The sequence below is a fragment of the Trachurus japonicus genome, chromosome 16 (genome assembly GCF_045865225.1).
Source record: "Trachurus japonicus isolate A0001 chromosome 16, Traja_1.0".
NCBI lineage: Eukaryota > Metazoa > Chordata > Actinopteri > Carangiformes > Carangidae > Trachurus > Trachurus japonicus.
In genome coordinates, this window is record NC_140922.1 from 18,856,274 (window position 1) to 18,874,273 (window position 18,000).

The 18,000-nt window shown below is 41.0% G+C and overlaps 3 protein-coding genes across 4 annotated transcripts; 2 read left to right on the forward strand and 1 right to left on the reverse strand.

Annotated features, from left to right (window-relative positions):
- The first annotated feature begins 441 nt into the window (after nt 1-441).
- rhbdl2 (rhomboid, veinlet-like 2 (Drosophila)) lies at nt 442-9,420 on the forward strand. Its single transcript, XM_085802376.1, has 8 exons — nt 442-650; nt 1,838-2,081; nt 5,346-5,494; nt 6,559-6,671; nt 6,883-6,983; nt 7,623-7,683; nt 7,793-7,854; nt 8,415-9,420. Exons 2-8 carry the CDS (start codon nt 1,851-1,853, stop codon nt 8,592-8,594), a joined length of 897 nt encoding a protein of 298 aa, XP_085658502.1. The 5' UTR covers nt 442-650; nt 1,838-1,850; the 3' UTR covers nt 8,595-9,420.
- A 2,600-nt stretch (nt 9,421-12,020) lies between these two features.
- On the forward strand, nt 12,021-14,320 carry gja9a (gap junction protein alpha 9a). 2 transcript variants are annotated; one of them, XM_085802378.1, is made up of 2 exons: nt 12,021-12,219; nt 12,736-14,320. In XM_085802378.1, the coding sequence occupies exons 1-2, from the start codon at nt 12,167-12,169 to the stop codon at nt 14,246-14,248; spliced, it is 1,566 nt and encodes a 521-aa protein (XP_085658504.1). In that variant the 5' UTR covers nt 12,021-12,166; the 3' UTR covers nt 14,249-14,320. The 2 variants fall into 2 exon arrangements, with proteins under 2 accessions (XP_085658504.1, XP_085658503.1); XM_085802377.1 differs by having other exon boundaries at nt 12,219-12,456.
- A 1,077-nt stretch (nt 14,321-15,397) lies between these two features.
- Nucleotides 15,398-17,670, reverse strand: LOC146972323 (c-Myc-binding protein-like). Its single transcript, XM_085802380.1, has 5 exons — nt 17,507-17,670; nt 16,712-16,784; nt 16,329-16,377; nt 16,039-16,168; nt 15,398-15,951 (listed from the first exon to the last, which is right to left on the reverse strand). Exons 1-5 carry the CDS (start codon nt 17,519-17,521, stop codon nt 15,904-15,906), a joined length of 315 nt encoding a protein of 104 aa, XP_085658506.1. The 5' UTR covers nt 17,522-17,670; the 3' UTR covers nt 15,398-15,903.
- Nucleotides 17,671-18,000: the final 330 nt, after the last annotated feature.

Consider the following 18,000-nt stretch of genomic DNA (forward strand, 5'->3'; position numbering starts at 1 on the left):
CACACCTTGCTGCACTACTGATTTTCAGTGTTTAGTCTGTTTGAATATACTGTGTGACTCTTAAGATCAGAGATGATTGCTTACATTGATTCAGCCCCCGGGCTGAGTGGGTGGGTGGGGGAGGGGTGGATGGCCCACAGTGAAGCTGCTCCTCAGGATAATGAGGACCTATAGTGTCCGTGACGTCAGCCACCCCCAGGTGTGCTGCTGGGAAGGGAGGGGACAGGTAGCTGCTCTGTTGTCGCGGTGACTTGCCACACAGCAGCAGACAGCTTCTGAGAGCAGTGGACAGTGTGTGGGCTGGAGTGGGAGGCTTCAGAGGTTTGTTTGGACCGGGGAAGGAAGTTTCTCGCAGGAAAAAGCAATGAAAGGACTATAATTATCTCTGAGTGAGGTTTTTTTTCTTTCATTTATTTATATCGCGGACAGTCTCGCGGGGACAGTCGAGTCTGGGGAGGACGACGGCGGTCTTTTTGTGACTTCATGAAGGAATGGTGTGGAAGAAATCTCGGCTCAATATTTTGAAGTTGGATATAATCTTTGAATTCATGTACATTGAGTTGTGTGAGTTTTTTTAGTCGAGTCAGTTGTCTTACATATGCGTGGGACCGCCTGCAGCCATCTTCACTCTCCCTCTTGACGGTTTTTAGGTGAGTCTGCCAAATTAAACGTTCGCTTCATTGAAAACTAATAGTCTACAGGTGTTGGTCAGTGTGAGTCTCACTTAGACTTTACTCTGGCTTTTCAATACATGGCTGAAACCAGAAGAAAATATCAACGCCCAGTAAACAGGAAACGCTGCCGTCTGTTGTAGCGCACATCACTACTGTACAGTACTGTAGCATACACACAAAGATAGGTAACGCTGCTTGTAGGCGACTTTGTTTGAGTTATTCCAATTAACGAGTCTTATGCTACGTTTGGTGGCGCATTTTGAGTTACTTTACAAATTCCGACAGTCGACAGATAATAATACAGAGCTACAATACATTATGACTAATTAAATTACTATCCATTAAATTAGCCCCACCATTGCCAGACGCAACATTGTTGATGTTTACATATTTACCCGGTATGATCCATACTCCCAAAAGAGCCACTCTGCATTATTAGTTTGTTATATTAGAATAAAATATTTGAATTTATCAATGCATCTCTTTCACTTCTTAAAAAATACTGCTGTACATTTTTGTAATCGCTCTCTTCTTTTTTTAGTTTTAGGCTACTTGACCAAGGTTTTGCTGAAATAGTGTATTTGATAACTGAAATGATTTAGAATAGGATGGGTTCAATATTTTTGAAGATTTCTGAATAAAACTCTGCAATATTCAAATTTCTTAGATGCACATGTAACAAATTTTATATTACAATGCTGACATACAGTATATCATGATGTCAAAACGTTTCAGTTAAAACAATAAACAGATAGAGATCTCTAGTTTTTGACTTGCCAGCATAAATACCAATTAAATCAGAATGACCTATCACAGTAATTGAAAAGTAGATAAAATCCAATGTTCTAAATAAGCACCACTAACAGTCAGAGAGTGAAAGGTAGGCTAGTTGGCTTATTAGTATTGCGGATTTGTTACTGAACAGTCCCAGTGGCACAGTGTGACTAAACCTTGGTGTGAAGATCTCGAAGAGACGCAAAGTGAGTAAAATGTGGACAACAAAGTCTAAATGTCCTGGTATCAATTTGGCCCCTGCACTCAAACAGGTTTATAAACCTGCCCCTGTTGATGCTCTGCAAATGTGCATCATCTCAAGGTATATATCATCACTTGGCTCTACAGCTTTACCAGAAATGCAACAAAATCCAATCTGTTGTGTGTAGACCAGTAGCAGTGATGGCCGACTATGACATTGAGCAGCAGGAGCCGTTTGCCGTGGACCGCGATGGGAGGAAGATCAGGAACAACGAGGACCAGCCTGATGGTAACAGGGAGCTGGGATGTTGTGGGAAGTTCCAGCAGACTGTCTCCAAGTGGATGCTCCCAGAGGATGCGCGCAGCAAGTACCTGGAACGTGCCAATTGCTGTCCACCCCCAATCTTCATCATCCTCATCAGTATTGGAGAGGTAGCTCCGCCCTGAATGTACATGACGACACACATAGCATGAGTACTGGGACAGCCGCTATAGATTTTGTGTTCTCATTATCCAACATGCAGCCTACATAGGGCGTAAATGCTGCTACAGTGTTAATGACTGTATAGATTTGCTTTCCTTGTATTTAGAAAGCTGACATCGAGGTGACGTTTTGGAGGGATAGGTCAAATATCTTTGAATCTAAATGATTCAGGAAACCATTAGTCTTGTTTGTTATAGCTACAGCTTTTGATTAAGAGTTGTGGTTTTCAGTTTTCAGTTCTAAACTGAGAAGCTCTTGCACAGACATGAGTGTTCATATCTTTCTTTCCGTGTCTTCTGGCATCTGCACCCGCCCGCCTCCTTTGAATGTCCTGATTTATCAAAACCCATCAACCTCAGTCGGCATGGTGTCAATGAAAACAGTAGTTTTCATGAGTAGTCGATTTAGATGTGGGCACAGCTGATCTTTACTGGTGTGATTCAGAGGCACTTTTCCTGCACAGAAAGACACGGTGTCTTTTTGGTAAATAAACACACCTGGTGGAATGTGAGAATCAGTACGTGGGTTTTTGAAATAGCCAAGCAGATGCTGTGACCTCAGTTTCCCCATAACTATGGCTCATAAGAGAGCTATACTGTGAGATTTATATAGCTTGGATGACCCTGCATGCATAACTTATTAAGACTTTAAGCTAACCCCACCAGGAATGCACTGTATGTGATTTTAAATCCAGAAGCCACAAAAACGTTTTAAAAACCCTGATACTGTGTCTTGTTGACTACTGCTATAAATCCATTTGTATTTCTTCAGATTTTGTAAACCAGGGTTTCCCGCAGCGCTTTCCTGTTAAGGCGGCCGCCTTAACAACAAAGAGCTGCCGCCTAAACTAACGTCTTAAAAAAAAAAAAATGTAGCGATATTCGCCGCCACCGCCCCCCCCCCCCCCCCCCCCCCCCCCGTCGGACGATGATGGCCGCATCCTCTCACACACACACACCACAGAGAAGCACGCATGCATTACAGCAGCGCGTGTTGAAAGCGAAAGTTAATACGGCGCGGCAGAGATGGGGACTCGAGTTTGCGACTCGAACTCAAGTCGCACTTAAGTCGCACCCACAGAGACTTCAGACTTGACTTGGACTCGTGCCCAAAAGACTTCAGACTCGACTCGGACTCGTGTTTTGAGACTCGTGAACAATCATTATTTTTTTGGCTCGTGCCTCCCTCCTGACAGGACGACCGACGATCTTCTTTTTTTTATTTTTTATTTTTTTGCCGTTAACACCACTAGCGGAGCAGCGCCACATGGCCGGTAACGTTATTCAGATGGAGGTTAGATCTTCATATTGAACTCCTACAGAGTGCAGCCAAACACCAGTGTCTAAAGAGAGAGGAGCAGCAGAGCTCCTCTGACAGCGCAGTCAGCTGCAGAGGTGAGTGACAGGTGACTGTGAACTGGCTTTTTTTTTTTTTTTTTTTTAATAGCGGCACCGTCCGTAGCCTACTACATGTGAGGCACAACGTCCGTTTGTTGTCAGACCTTCCTTCACGGGGACTAGCTGCTGCATAACTGGCACATATCAGGCTACTGTAGGATAAATCCTCCTGTTTATTTATGTTTTTGCTGCGAAATATGACTGAAGGCCTGTAGGCTATGTATGGAAGTCTGGACGTGTCGACACGCCCCCATGAGTTGACGGAGCTAATTAAAAATAATAACAACCAGTTCTTCTCTCAGAAACATGCGGTTCCAGAAAGGTTTTGCTGCACATAAAGATGTGAGCTATACCTAATGACCTATAATTAACAGCCTAAATCATTTTCCATGTTGTTCATCTGGGTTTTCTGAATTCAACAAAGCAAAAAAAGAGAGAAAAGGCCAGTGCAGAGGGGCAGAGCAGCCTTGATTCTTTCTTGACTCAGAATACAGTTTCCTTTAAAGGAAAGCTTTCATTGTGTGTTTTCTTCATATTGCATTGCAATATCCTGTTTAAAGTGATCATATAATAAACAACTAATCAATAGGCTACTGTATAGATTAAGGAGTGATAATAACCTACAGTAAATGCTTTGAATCTCTTAGATTTAGCTGTGCAGTACTCTTAGTAGACCGGATAGCAGCAGATGATAGAAGGGTCATTACAACCAGAAGAGACAGGAGACTTTGATTTTTTAGAGACTTGAGACTTGACTTGGACTCGTGACCAAAGACTTGAGACTTGATGAAGTCTCACCCCTCAAAGACTTGAGACTTGACTCGGACTTGTGACCAAAGACTTGAGACTTGACTTGGACTTGCAAAAAAAGACTTGTGAACATCACTGCGGCGCGGTGCGCCCCCCCCCCCCCCCCCCCCCCCCCGTCAACAGATCCACAACGCCCCCCCCTCGACAGGTCAGACACCACCTTAACTAACAAATTTTCTGGGGGAAACACTGTAAACACTTATCAATCAATCAACAGCAGATCTATCAATGAATACATCTGTTCCACCTCTTCCTGAGACCTGGTGTGTAAACAGACAAGCATTTGTTGAAATAATACAAGTTGTTTTATGACAACAATTATGCTACTGTACATTAGTAAGCACTTATAAATATCCTTATAACTCCTTGTTATATAGCTGCATTATAGTATGCTTTTATATTCATGCTGTTTTTTCTTCAAAGTATTGTTGTCAAAAAGAGGGAGCAGACTGATGTGCTTTACATATTTAGAATTTAAAAAACAGTTTTATACGATATGTTGATGTAAGATTCAGTTGAAGGCTGTTACTACTATCACTTCATACTGATAGTCTCTTTCTTATCTCCAAATGCTTTGCACACTAACTATTCAAACATGGGAATGAACAGCTCACTCACTGTAGCTCACAGATGTCCAGTGTCAGTGCATGTGAATGGCTGTGAATTAGGCTTTTAATTTACACAGAGAGGATCGACTGAGCCTCTGTGCTCTTTGTCGGTGTTCCCACAACTTATATTTATACAAACACAAGCATTCAGACATCTGAGCTGCTCTATACAACACCACTGGGGGCTGAACTCAGTGGGATGCATGTCTTGCTAAAGCATACCTCAACTTCAGTACGTATAATTCAGCCCTCTCATTATTTTCTCAGCTGTTTGGGATTTAGCCTTCCCAACCCCCTATGCCTTTCCGCGTAGTTAGAAAACACAAGGGTTTTAGGGACTTCTTGGTTCCAAATTTTTCAAACCTGATTTCTCTGTCCACTCTCTGCTCTTTAATAGTTGGCAGTGTTTATCTACTATGCTGTGTGGAAGCCTCAGAAACAGTGGGTGACTTTGGATGAAGGCATCTGGAACAGCCCCCTGACCTACAAGCCGGAGCAAAGAGAGGAAGCATGGCGTTTCTTCTCCTACATGTTTGTCCACGCTGGGTAAGCCAGGGCAGAGCGTTTACATACTGTCATACGGCTTAAGTCAGTGCAAAATGTTGTCACAATCCCATGGGAACCCCATAGTACAGTGTCTTGTCCCTGCAGTAAACACCAGTCTGATGAAGCTCATAATCCCTGTGGGTTTTTATTTTCGATGCTGTCACAGGTGTTGATTCATATCTGTGGCTTCAGGTCGAAGCGCCCTATTTCTTTGCTTATCCTCCTCAGTGTGGTAAATGGCATCACTGTTTTGATACTCGCTGCATTGTTTCATTCAGGGATTTTTAACTGATGCACCAGTAGTTATTGAGTGTGATGCTGATTGCTTTTAAATTAAAAGCAACAAACATTAAAAGTTTTAATGTTAAATCAGTTTTTAAAGAACATTTTCAAGGCAATTAATAAGACTAGACTGGAGACAATTTCTTGCAACGTTGTTGTCTCAAAGATCATGAGTACACAAACCGCAGAGACAGAGGAAAACCAAAAATCATGACTACACAGAGGCACACAGGAAAACAAGCTTAGTAAGGGGGAAGAGTGGTCACAGTCGTGTGCCAACACTAACGGAAACACACCAAACAGGATATTTGTTTAAAAGATAAGTCTGATGAACTATGTTTTTCTTACCGTTGACAGGTTCCGTGAATAAAAGTCTCATTGTTTTTCAGTGAAATTACTTTGTGTGCGTCAAATCAGTAAAACTGGAGCTTTAAAAGATGCATCATTGAGTCTGGTATAGACCAAAACACACCTAAACAAGCACTAGCAAGGTTAAAGCATCCACTGGGTGTGTGTGTTGTTTTAAAAGGTTAAAGAAGTTGACATCATCAGCTGGACAAATGGTCCTGTGACTAATTTTCACAGAAAGGAAAGGGAAGTGGTAATACATTACTGGCCGTGGTCTTATCATGGAATTTGTTTACAGCGACATCAGAAATACTAAAACTTTCCCATCACATTAAACAAACAGCTGGTGTTCACTGCAGGTCTCTCTTTTATCCACCGTCTTGTACATCTGCCCAACTGACATTTATCGTTGTTGCTCTGGTCTCTGTGTCCAGTGTGGAGCACATTCTGGGCAACCTGGTGATGCAGCTGCTGGTGGGGATCCCGCTGGAACTGGTCCACAAGGGGTTTGAAGTGGGAATGGTCTACCTTGCCGGCGTCCTGGCCGGTAAGAAACACTCGGCTCTGTCTGTGTCTCAGCTTCTTTTCCTCATGTACAACAAATAAAGCTTTCAGAGTCCTAAGCTGCTTGTGAATGCCGCGCACACCGACATCTGACATTAACTCGTCTTGACGTCGGTTTTTCCTGTTTGTATTAGAGCGAGTCAGAAATGCCACTGATGGTAAAACTGATGATTTCTGTGTGTGTTTCCCCTCAGGCTCTTTGTGCAGCTCCATCTTTGATCCTCTCAGTGCACTGGTGGGGGCCTCTGGGGGTGTTTACGCCCTGATGGGAGGCTATTTCATGAATGCAGTGGTGGTAAGTTTACAGACACTGGGACAGGAAGAGTTGGTATAAACATCTTCATGAGCTGCATGACAGTCTCAAGGTGACTGTGGTGTTTACGTATGAGAATTATTTCCGATCCCGACTGTGGAAACATCACGTGTAACAGAACACAACAGTGACTGTTTGACAAATTGATGAATGAATGAATATTAGTGATTATTACATGCAGAATAAATATTTTAAAAACTACATTTCTACAGCTGGTTCAGAATTAACATTGGAGATGAAATGATAAGTTGATTAACACAACAATGTAGTTAACAAAATAGCTGCAAATTGTTATTTGTGCAAAAGTAAATTGTAACAGAAATGTAACTTTATTTATTTTTTTACTTCTATGGACAAAAGAACCTTATTATTATTGGTATGATCTACAATAATGAGAATAATTAGCAACAGTTGAGAGATGGCATGTTGTCGTGTGTATAACACATACTGAGCACATTGTCAGTTTATTCATATTTCTGTTTTCATGTCTATTGTCTTAAGGTTGTGTCATTTCTTTGTAATGAAGCAGGTTTTGCAGGTGTTTTGAGGCCCTTTTTGTGCATTTTGAAAGCTGAGATATTAGATGTGTTCATCATCACACGCAACTTTTCCAATTCACAGAATTTCCGAGAGATGATTCCTGTCCTTGGCATATTCCGCATCGGAGCCATAGTGATATTTGGTAGGTTCCCCTTTGTGATTTCCCTGTATTGTGTTATTTGTCCAGCTGCTCTGATTGTACCTTAAAGCAAATGACATTTCATTTGTCATTTCACACTTTCTTTTTTCAGTTCTGACAGATTTTGGATTTGCCTTCTACAGAAGATTTATCCAAGATGACGCTGGTATGAGGGTAAGTTTTTCTCTCTGCTGTAGAACAATACTTAACCTTTTCAACACGGTGAGAGCCTTGAGCAACCCGATCTAGCTGATCCAGCTAACCTCCCCCGAACTGACAGTTTTTAGTAATGTCTTTGTTTGCTCGTGGCTACAGACAGGATCAGCAGTTCTTGCTGGGACTTGATATATCTTGTAGATACATACCTGCCTATGTTGCCCTGACATTTAGACATGCACCGCTTTTTCAATAAGTTATCCACCACTGTAAATGTCGACCTTTGTCTCTAGTTCCAGTTATGAAGAATAAAACAACGACAGTGTACACTATCATCTTTCACTTTGAAGGAAATTGTTTATCTGTCAACTGATAGCCTGATTACAGACTCCAAAAGTGTGATGCTTCATTCCCTCTTGGCTTTATCATCTCCTCCTCTTCCCCCCACCACTCATTTGTTTTTGCCGGTTAAACTGGTCCTACCACATTTTGGAAAGGTCAAATGACTGCAACGGGTCTCAATTTAACTTTGTCTGCAGGCCAAATGTGAGACCTGACCTCATCCTCTCTCGTCACAGGTATCATTTGTGGCTCATTTTGGAGGGGTCCTGGCAGGGATGACCATCGGCTATGTCTTCTTCAGTGCTTACAACAAGAAGCTTCTCAAGGACCCACGTTTCTGGATTTGTATAGTGGGATACGTAGTCTTTGTGGTCTTTGCTGTGCTCTACAATGTCTTTCTCTCACCAGCACCATAGGGAATTTGTAACCACCAAAAGCCTTAATGTCACACTCAGGAAACTACTATATTTTACTGATGTACTTTTGTGTAGTTTTTTTTCCTATTATGTTTTCGTTCTTTTTACTGTATAATTTGAGGGCTCAAGTGTGCCCCCTGCTGTTTAACAGTAATATTGCAGATTTTAGGCGTGGGATTATGAAATGTGCCTTTTATGTTTTATCTTTGCAGTTGTTTTGTTTAGTTTGTTTGAAAAGTTTTCGATTTTTTAAAATACTTTTATTGATAAAAAAAAAAAAAATTATTACTTAATGAAATAACTAGTTTATGTCATTTTTCTTTATGAGAAAACAATTACCTCTCCTTACTTTTCCCAGTTTTCTGTTGAATCATCAGGTCATGTCTCCTTTGGAATTTCAGTATTCCTGAACGCGTGCCTTAAACACAATGAAATCCCTCACATTACATTTGTCAAAGGTATCACATTTGTTCAGTCATGTTGGTTGGTTGGTTCTTGGTTGACATCACTGGCATGAAATGGAACAAGAAAGTCTCAGGGGAAAAGGGTTAAGTGTCCAAAATGTTGGCATTACAGTTTCCATTTCTAAGCACATGAGCTGGGTCACCATCAGGCCTGGGCTTAATGCCATGTTATTGTTTCAGTCACATCCTGTTGACAGAACAAAGCTAATTACATGCTGAGCTGTAAAATAGTTGATTATTTTTTCTTTCATACTTGTTATTCAGCCACGGAAACATAAAAACAGCTTGAAGCGTAAACACCCAGCTCATGGAATTACCACCTGTAACTTTAAGTACAATGCAACTGGTTAAAGCAGAAGTAAGTGGTCCGGTCGTTTTCGCTAATGCTGCGTTCCAGGCAGGCTTTTGAAATCGTAAATTACAGCTTCAAGTCACAACTTATGACTTTGTAGCGTTCCAGGCAACCCACTCGTGTTTTTCCGACCTGTTTTACCGGTGAAAGTCACTATAACGGCCACTCGTAACTTCCGACCGGTGAACTCGTACCAGATCGAACTGGTACCACTTCACGGTCGGAAAAATACGAGTTTCCTTGAACGCACCATAACAGTCCTCGTCCCTACGTCGTCACATTCACGGCATTCCTTGGCTGCACACACAGCCCTGCATGCCGTTCTCTCTCCTCATTGGATAAAAACTGTAGGATACGATAAATGTTTTCTCCTCGGCTCAGAGCAGAGCAGAGTGACTGACAGACCCGTGTTTCAGTCCAAACACTCTATGTAAGTGATTGCTGTCGGAAGATATAACTATTTAAGACTTATATTAACACAAATATATCACTTACTTCTGCTTTAATATTCAAAAGTCTGACTTAACAACCTTTAACTCTGAGTCTAAGTGTGTTCCAGTTTAATGTCAGTATATTTCTGTTCCATAAGTTTATAAATTATAGCTCTTTAATATTACTGTGAGAAGGAGCATCAGTTGGGAATCAGTAGATTGCATTTTTTTTAACTAAGTATCAGGGAACCTATAACCAAAGACCAAACTGAGTCCTACTTGTGGTGTAACATTTCCACTGCTCATTGTTCAACATTTTTCATTGATATAGTTTGATGTTTTTATATGTATTTATTTGTGAAATTTGAATCTGACCTGCTGATACAGGACAAGTCTATTGATCATATCTACAGAATTAACTGTGAAAATGCTGCAGTGACATGTATTTGATACTGCATGGAAGTGACTGCTTTGGTTCTACAGTATGTGGAATATTCTACTGTTCTTTTACTCCACCCACCAGTGTAATTTTATCCATGCAAAGTTAGTCATTACAAACCTGTTTGTCTTGACCCTGAACCAGTGGGTAATTATAGGATTCCTTTTGTAGATTTGTATAAGAAAAATGTAATGTTATTTGGCAAGATGGCAGCCTGGTCTACAAGTTTTTTTTTTGCAATCACATTAAATGTTTGCCTCGAAGTCGTCATTCAGTTTGATCAGTCATGGAGATTTCATAGACAACACACCACAATCCACCCACCAGTTGTTAACAGCGTGCCTAAAGTTAATTAAACCTGGCATCAAAGTGAAAATCAGATTGTTGTTTGTCAGTTGTTTGAAATTACAGATACTGGATTTAAGTGTTTTATTCTCCTTGAAAAACTAGACTCTTCATTCAGAGTCCCTTTTGACAGTCTATAAAAGTGGGGAAAACTACACAAAAGAAGGCCTACAGCATACAAAACGAAACCCTGATCGCAAACAGTACAGTGTACGTTGAATAATCATATCAGACAGTGTCCTCCTGATGCCAACCAGTTTTGATATGTTGGGGCTGAAGTGCAAGTGAACATTGATTGTTTTTATCGGAAGTAAAAACATGGAAATAGCACTGGGATTTTACGGATATGTTACCCCAGTGTGACCCTCTGTACCCCTAATGTGTTTGTACCAGACTGGTTTGAATCAATCCTGCTCCGCTGGGCAGAATGAGAGGTTTCAGATCGGTGGGGGAAAAGTTCAGTTTAGGATAGTTTCAAATTAACAGATGGGCGGAGATTGTCTTGCACTGAACCACTGAACTGGTGGCTTCAATCTAAACCCTAACCCCTAACCCTAAACTTGTCAACAGCAAACTAGGCCAGTCCTGGGGCTAGGTTCGGTTTTCATAGGGTTAACAAATATCCCCACCCTTGTAGATGGTTTGTTACGCTCTGAAAAGCTAGAGAACAATACCACATTTAATAAGCATTTCATATCATGGGCATGAAGCTGTAATATCTTGACTGACTCAAGATAAGGATATCTATCACATGGAGGCAGTAATGGTATTTATAATTGGACTGTGTGAAGTTGGCAAACAGCATTTAGCTAAAATGCTAATCCAGTGTGATTAATATCTTGTAAATGGGATAAAATAATGTGACAAGTGCACAAGAACTTAATTACATCCACAGAGGAGCAGCAGAGTATGAAATTGGACGTGACGACTCATCGATTACTTCACTACAGTAGAAAACTATTGATCGCACAAGGCCTGTGTAGTTAACTGACTGGTATCGATAATGTGGGGATTCCAACCACAGTATCTGTGTTTCCTCCTCTCTGTTTGAACATATGAAGCAAACAGACTCAAATAATTCAGTGCTAACAAATCCAGAGTGTGTTTTCTGGAAACAGCTTGGTTATTAGAATTCATACCTAAATTAATCATCAAAGTGTACGCTCAGCTTCCACCCTCTGTGCTGTTGAATACATGAAGACTTTGATATGTAGGAGGGTCAGTCTGAAATTAACCAGTTATATTAGGAAAAACAAAAAAAGTCCTGACCTGCTAAGATTGAGGTCAGTATTGGTGTTACAACTGTTTACAACCCCATTGCTGTGGGGCCATGATCTAAATGCATTAGTGAAGCTGCTGGGTATTGACTTTCTCTGATCAGAGTAGTGTTGGCACTCTTCCCTCCACCATTCAGTTGTTCCCACTTTGTTTCTGGCAACAGTGAAGCAGAGGCGGGTCACTGTGGTTTAGGTGATGTGCAGAGACTCATGCGGAGGGTGCTAACGATTTTTAAAACTTTTTGGTGACCGCGTTAGGGCTGTATGACCCGAGGAGATTTAAGTCACCACCGGCAGTCTGTCCATGCTGCTGCAAGGTAAATGGAAGCTACGCAGATGTCCGCGATGCTGCCCCGCTTTATATAATGACTGTGCTGAGGGGAACGCTTTTATTATGACAGAGCTGGACGACTGGCAAGACTAGGAAGCATGTCTGTGGATGCACAAGTCCTCTCTGTCTACTTTTTATTTAACTTTTACGCAATCATGTGACAGGCTGCATTTTTACTTCACACATTTTCTACTTGTTGTTGTTTCATTTTTCCTATAGAGAGGTACTGTCCATTTTTGATACTTATGGTTTTACTGGTTAATGTTTTCACAAGTTTGGAGTTTTTGGAGCCTTTTTTTCCTTTGCAAATGTGCCTCTTGTACTGAACTTGTGTAATTCATTTAATGTCTTTGCTATCTATATAAAATTAAGATTGCTTTGTTTCTTCTGCTAACAGATATCTCCTGTACTATTAACTTTACAAAGAAATCCATTTTGAAACTGTTTGAGCAAGTTTTCTTAACCTAATTATCTAATCTCTCTTGCAATGACTTTCTACCAGTCACAATGGCAGAGTGAAGATGGGGGACTGGAACTTCCTTGGGGGGATTTTGGAGGAGGTGCATATCCACTCCACCATGGTCGGCAAGATCTGGCTCACCATCCTGTTCATCTTTCGTATGCTGGTCCTCGGGGTGGCGGCGGAGGATGTGTGGAACGACGAACAGGTCGACTTCATATGCAACACCGAGCAGCCTGGATGCAGAAACGTCTGCTATGATCTGGCTTTCCCAATCTCCCTCATCCGCTTCTGGGTGCTGCAGGTCATATTTGTATCTTCTCCCTCGCTGGTTTACATGGGTCACGCTCTCTACAGGCTCCGGGCGCTGGAGAAGGTGCGGCAGAAGAAGAAGGCTCTGCTGCGGAAGGAGCTGGAGTTGGTCGACGTGGAGTTTGCAGAAGAAAGGAAGAGGATTGAGCGGGAGATGAAGCAGCTCGATCAGGGGAAGCTCAACAAACCTCCTCTGAGGGGATCTCTGCTCCGCACGTACGTGGCTCATATTGTAACCCGCTCTGTTGTTGAAGTGGCATTCATGACAGGCCAGTACGTCCTTTATGGCTTTCACCTCTACCCGCTGTTCAAGTGTGAGCGGGATCCGTGTCCGAATGCTGTGGACTGTTATATTTCCAGACCGACAGAGAAAAGTGTCTTCATGGTGTTCATGCAGTGCATTGCTGCAATCTCCCTCTTCCTAAACATCTTGGAGATCATCCATCTGGGCTACAAGAAGATTAAAAAGACCATCCTTGACTTCTACCCTCACCTGAGAGATGAGAGAGATGACCCTGACGACTACTATGTCAACAAGTACAAAAAGGAGTCAGTTGTCCAAATATGCACCAGTGCAAGTCGAAAGGCAACAATCGCCTCTGCACCCAGTGACTACAACCTCTTGCTGGAGAGGGCGCAGGGGACAATTATGTACCCAAACCTTATCAAACCTTCAACTTTTCTACCTCCCCAGGGCGAGCAGAATGCTCAGCAGGATTTGGACGATTGCAGACGTTCAGCTCAAAGCCCCCCCGGATGTAACAGCACCTCGACTACCAATGAGCCCTGCTCACCGTGCTGCGACTCCCTGATTAATCCAAAGCAGGAGGCCGAGGACTTTTTGCATCATCCCTCACACGCTGAAGGAGACCGCAGTGAAAGAGGGAGCCCGGACTCTCCGAAACGGCCACAGAAGGCAGCTCACCCTTCCTCCTTCCCCACGCTGCCAGTGAGCGCATCAAGGAAGCCGTGGATGGCTCAAGGCTCTGTCAAATGCGCCACAGTGCTGGAGGGTAAAAGCTCCGATACTGATTCATATGGGGGCGCAAAGGCCAGTGGTGGACCTCCCTCCACTCGAACTCAGTCAAAACCAGACGACAAACATCAAAGCCGGCCCTCCACCCCAGAGTCAGTGGACGACTCCAGCTCAGGGTCCGGGCACCACCCGAGATCACCCTCTTCCAACTGCAAATCACTGGCCAGTAACGCAAGCAGCAGACGAGCTCCTGACCTGAAGATCTAAACCTTGAATATTATCTACACACAGACACCTTTCTATTTTGAACGTGTGGATTTAACACAATTGTATGCAGCTTTCTAAATAGTGACAGATATATCTGTTTTGCTTTTGTCCTAAATTTTAATATATTATTTAATATTATTAAAGTGGCATGTTTTAAAATGCTGCTCTGCAAATAACAGAGGAATTAATTCTATATGCTCTGTATATTTTTTTTGGACTTCATTTGTTTTATATTTTGACATGTACATGTATTACTACAAAATAAATCTAAAAAAAATTATACAAATCTAAAATAAATACAAACATTGTGTAATTTATTTTAAATCTTTGATGTATAGACAGCTGAGTGTATATTTTCTTCTAAAAAACACAGTGGATAGTCATGTAATTGGTGGAGTTGCAGTATTGAACCTGTCCAATAGCAGCATGTACATTTGTACCATAAAATGATGCTAAATGAAAGAATGTCAAGATATATTTACAGTAAATGATTTTGTAAGTTTTCAGTGTCTTTTGATCTGTTTTATGAATTTGGTTGTGAGCAAGGGATGTTAGAGTTGTCTCAAATAGTTCAGGGATCATCAGTTGATCTGTACAGAGAGAAAAGTGGAAATATTTCCTGCTTTAAAATCCACAATGGTAAAATTGTGTTTTTGTCTCAGCAGTATTGTTATGTCATAGGTGTCAAACGCTGTCACCAGACTCTGGAGCATATCACTAAGCAGCTTACACTGCTCTCACTGCCATTTTCTGTCCTGCATGATAGTTTTGATTGTCCCTGATGAAAGAACTGACAATTATTAAATATTACTGAACCTGGTAAAAAAAAAACCTTCATGCTTTGGGTCCTGATGCATTCATGTGTTGTATCTGTGTTATACTTGTTTTCTGAGGAAGTTTTTGTTAACTTGTAGTTAATCAAGTTTGATTTGAGAGTATACAGTGCACAGTGAAATACTACTACTGGATATTTCTTTTTTCACTGTTAATGTTAAATAGATGAAACAAATAAATAAATCTAATTATTAGGAATGATTGTTATTAGGTCTGCAACTAATGGCTATATTGAAGATTTACTACCATCCAGAGTTGCATCATAATTATGATACATCAGTAAAAGGGTTCTGTTCTGAATTAGCCATATGCCACTACATTACAATAACGTGCTTTATTTTACAAGTGGCTTAGATTTTTGAGATTTTTTACATTTTCTTACTTAGACCCGACCTTTCAAAATAAAGTGTAAATGTGTCTGTATCACATTCCGTCACGTTGAGCTGGCCAACACATGTATGTTAATCACAATGCCAGAAAAAAATATCAGCAGCATTATCAAACACTGGCTACTGGAAATCTCCCATAAGCCACTCAAAAAATGACATGTCTCATATCTAAAGCAGTAACTTATCAAGTCATACAAAAGGCACCTTTTCAGTAAAGCTATTGTAAAGACTGAGTGAGGAAGACCAAAACTCATATATACACATATACAGAATAAGTTAGATTCTAAGAAACAAAGTAGAAACTAAGCTTTACAAACACAAAACAGCACAGTTATATAAAAATTCTTGGCATTTGCGGCGTCATCTTCTCTTGAAAGTGCCATTGATATCAACAAAAAATATATATCTATCAAACCAAAGCTCGTCTGTCATCTACTCAGCTGTGGCTCCATCTTCTGGCGCAGGTTCGTGAAGCTGCAGCTGGTGAGATTGAGAAAAAAGAGTTTATCTGTGTTAGATAACTTAAACTGGACGATTATTCTTTTTTTTTTAAAGCATTAAGTTTACCCTTGTTTTGAGGTCTTTGTTTTCTTCTGCCAAGCGTTCACATCTCTGCCTCAGGTCGATCACCTCCTGCTGCAGAGCCTCTGTGTCTGCTGAAATCTGGCCGGCAGAACCGAAATGCTGCTTCACAAATCTGAAGGGAGAGAGTTAAGGAATCTACAGAGAAAGTGTTTGATTTATCCATTGAATTCTGCACACCTTTCTTTTATGGGTGGGGTCACAAACAGGACTCACATGGTCTATTCACTAACCACTCATGCGATATGAAGAGTTAAATGTGTATGAAAGGATACTCCAGAGCATTGTTGGGTCTTTCAGGATGTTCATACAAAGCCACCAGTACTGAAACCACATGAAAAATATGGAGTTAAACATAATTACAGAAGCACTGACACCGACTCTAATGTCATAGCAAAAGTTTAAGTCAGGACAGAAGTATCACAGTGGTGTTGCAGTTTTTCTTAAGTGTCCTAATTATTGAGAAGATTAATTTGGTTCCAAAATCTCATATTATATGTTAATTTAGTGTTGTTTACTAATGAGTGATTCAGAATATTGATATCTAATTATTGGTATTTTCAGTTTTCTTTTCCGTATTTGTTTGTGTTGGGAATTTCAGGAATAATGTTGAAGTGCAGAGTGAGAGTGATTGTAGCTACAAAAAAAAGTACCATACCACTGGTAAGACTGTCAACAATGCCATTTTTCTCCAAGTATCTCCGAAACTGCTCCCTTTTGGTGTCTGGGGCCTGTGGGGCAAACACCATGATAAAAAAAAGTTCTTTACACACGATTTATATTCTTTTTTAATTTGCTTAAAAGCATGGACAAATTGTGCAAAAATTCCCTTGAAGCACAAACGTACAAAAAAAGTCACATACACTAAATTACATACTCTTTTGTGGTTACTTTGCATCTTTCTGTACCTGAATCTCGCATAACATCCCTTCCTTGTTGTTTTACATATACATTTATGGTTGTTCTGTATCTGTATTTGCTCATTTTATGTCACTGTAACTTAGACTCTCTGCTATTGTCTGGTTACTTTCCAGCAAGACATGTTAGCACCACATACAACGGATGTGGTCGAGAGCTAACCCCAGTAAGTAACCAACACATGTCTGTCCTGCTTGTTTGTTGTTTCGAGATTCTATGGTCAAACCTGCGGCAGAAAATGTTGTCAAAACCGTTGATGGTTATTTGTCAACCATTATGTTAGGGATTCGTAACCTATGTTTACAAGCTAATACACACACCCCTAATCAGTGTAAAAATCTATATATTGGTCCATTACAGGTCCACTGGCTAATCACTAATTAACTCCTTCTCCTCCCAGCTTGAGAGGTTGCCCAGCTTGCTAACGTTAGCCTAAGTTAGCTAACGTACAGTAGCTGCAGGTAACTTACGAGACAAGTGACATATTCTCAAAAACACTTGTGAAAGAAGATACACCGATAGTAAACACACTTACTCTGTAATGTGCCATGATAATGTAGGTTATACTCTCCACTTGTAGACACTATGTTTTCTTTCCAACCTGTTATCGCGGAGGTTAATTGTGAAAACCGGGTAAGGTGCCGTCCCGTAACGTTACAAAGTTAAGTTTCGTTTATCACTTTACTTCGAGCAGCCGGTGATGCCTTCCAGTGTTCCTCGTAAATATTGTGTATGGGTGTCAAATAAATCCGTGCACCGTCCAGAGCTCATTGACTTTATGTTATAGTTTATGTTATCTATTCTTTTTTTTTTAAATAAGTAATAATAACCCAATGATACTAAGTCCTTGTCAAAAAAATCAGTCATATTTACACTTTAGTATCTTATTGGCCAGGTTTTATATAAATTCTGATACTCTGGAAAGACATTGAAAGTCTCAGTCTAACTGTAATGGATCTCTGCCACCATCTGCTGGTGACATCGCGTATCGCCGCAACTGTTCGCTTTCTATTTGGTTCGTTTTCAATA

Coding starts and splice junctions, on each gene's coding strand:
- rhbdl2 (XM_085802376.1), top strand. CDS start 1,851: ATGGCCGACTATGACATTGAGCAGCAGGAGCCGTTTGCCGTGGACCGC. Junction 2,082..5,345: donor TCCTCATCAGTATTGGAGAG/GTAGCTCCGCCC, acceptor GCTCTTTAATAG/TTGGCAGTGTTTATCTACTA. Junction 7,855..8,414: donor AAGATGACGCTGGTATGAGG/GTAAGTTTTTCT, acceptor CTCTCGTCACAG/GTATCATTTGTGGCTCATTT.
- gja9a (XM_085802378.1), top strand. CDS start 12,167: ATGACCCGAGGAGATTTAAGTCACCACCGGCAGTCTGTCCATGCTGCT. Junction 12,220..12,735: donor TCTGTCCATGCTGCTGCAAG/GTAAATGGAAGC, acceptor ACTTTCTACCAG/TCACAATGGCAGAGTGAAGA.
- LOC146972323 (XM_085802380.1), bottom strand. Junction 16,169..16,328: donor AGACCCAACAATGCTCTGGA/GTATCCTTTCAT, acceptor CTCTCCCTTCAG/ATTTGTGAAGCAGCATTTCG. Junction 15,952..16,038: donor ACAAAGACCTCAAAACAAGG/GTAAACTTAATG, acceptor CAATCTCACCAG/CTGCAGCTTCACGAACCTGC.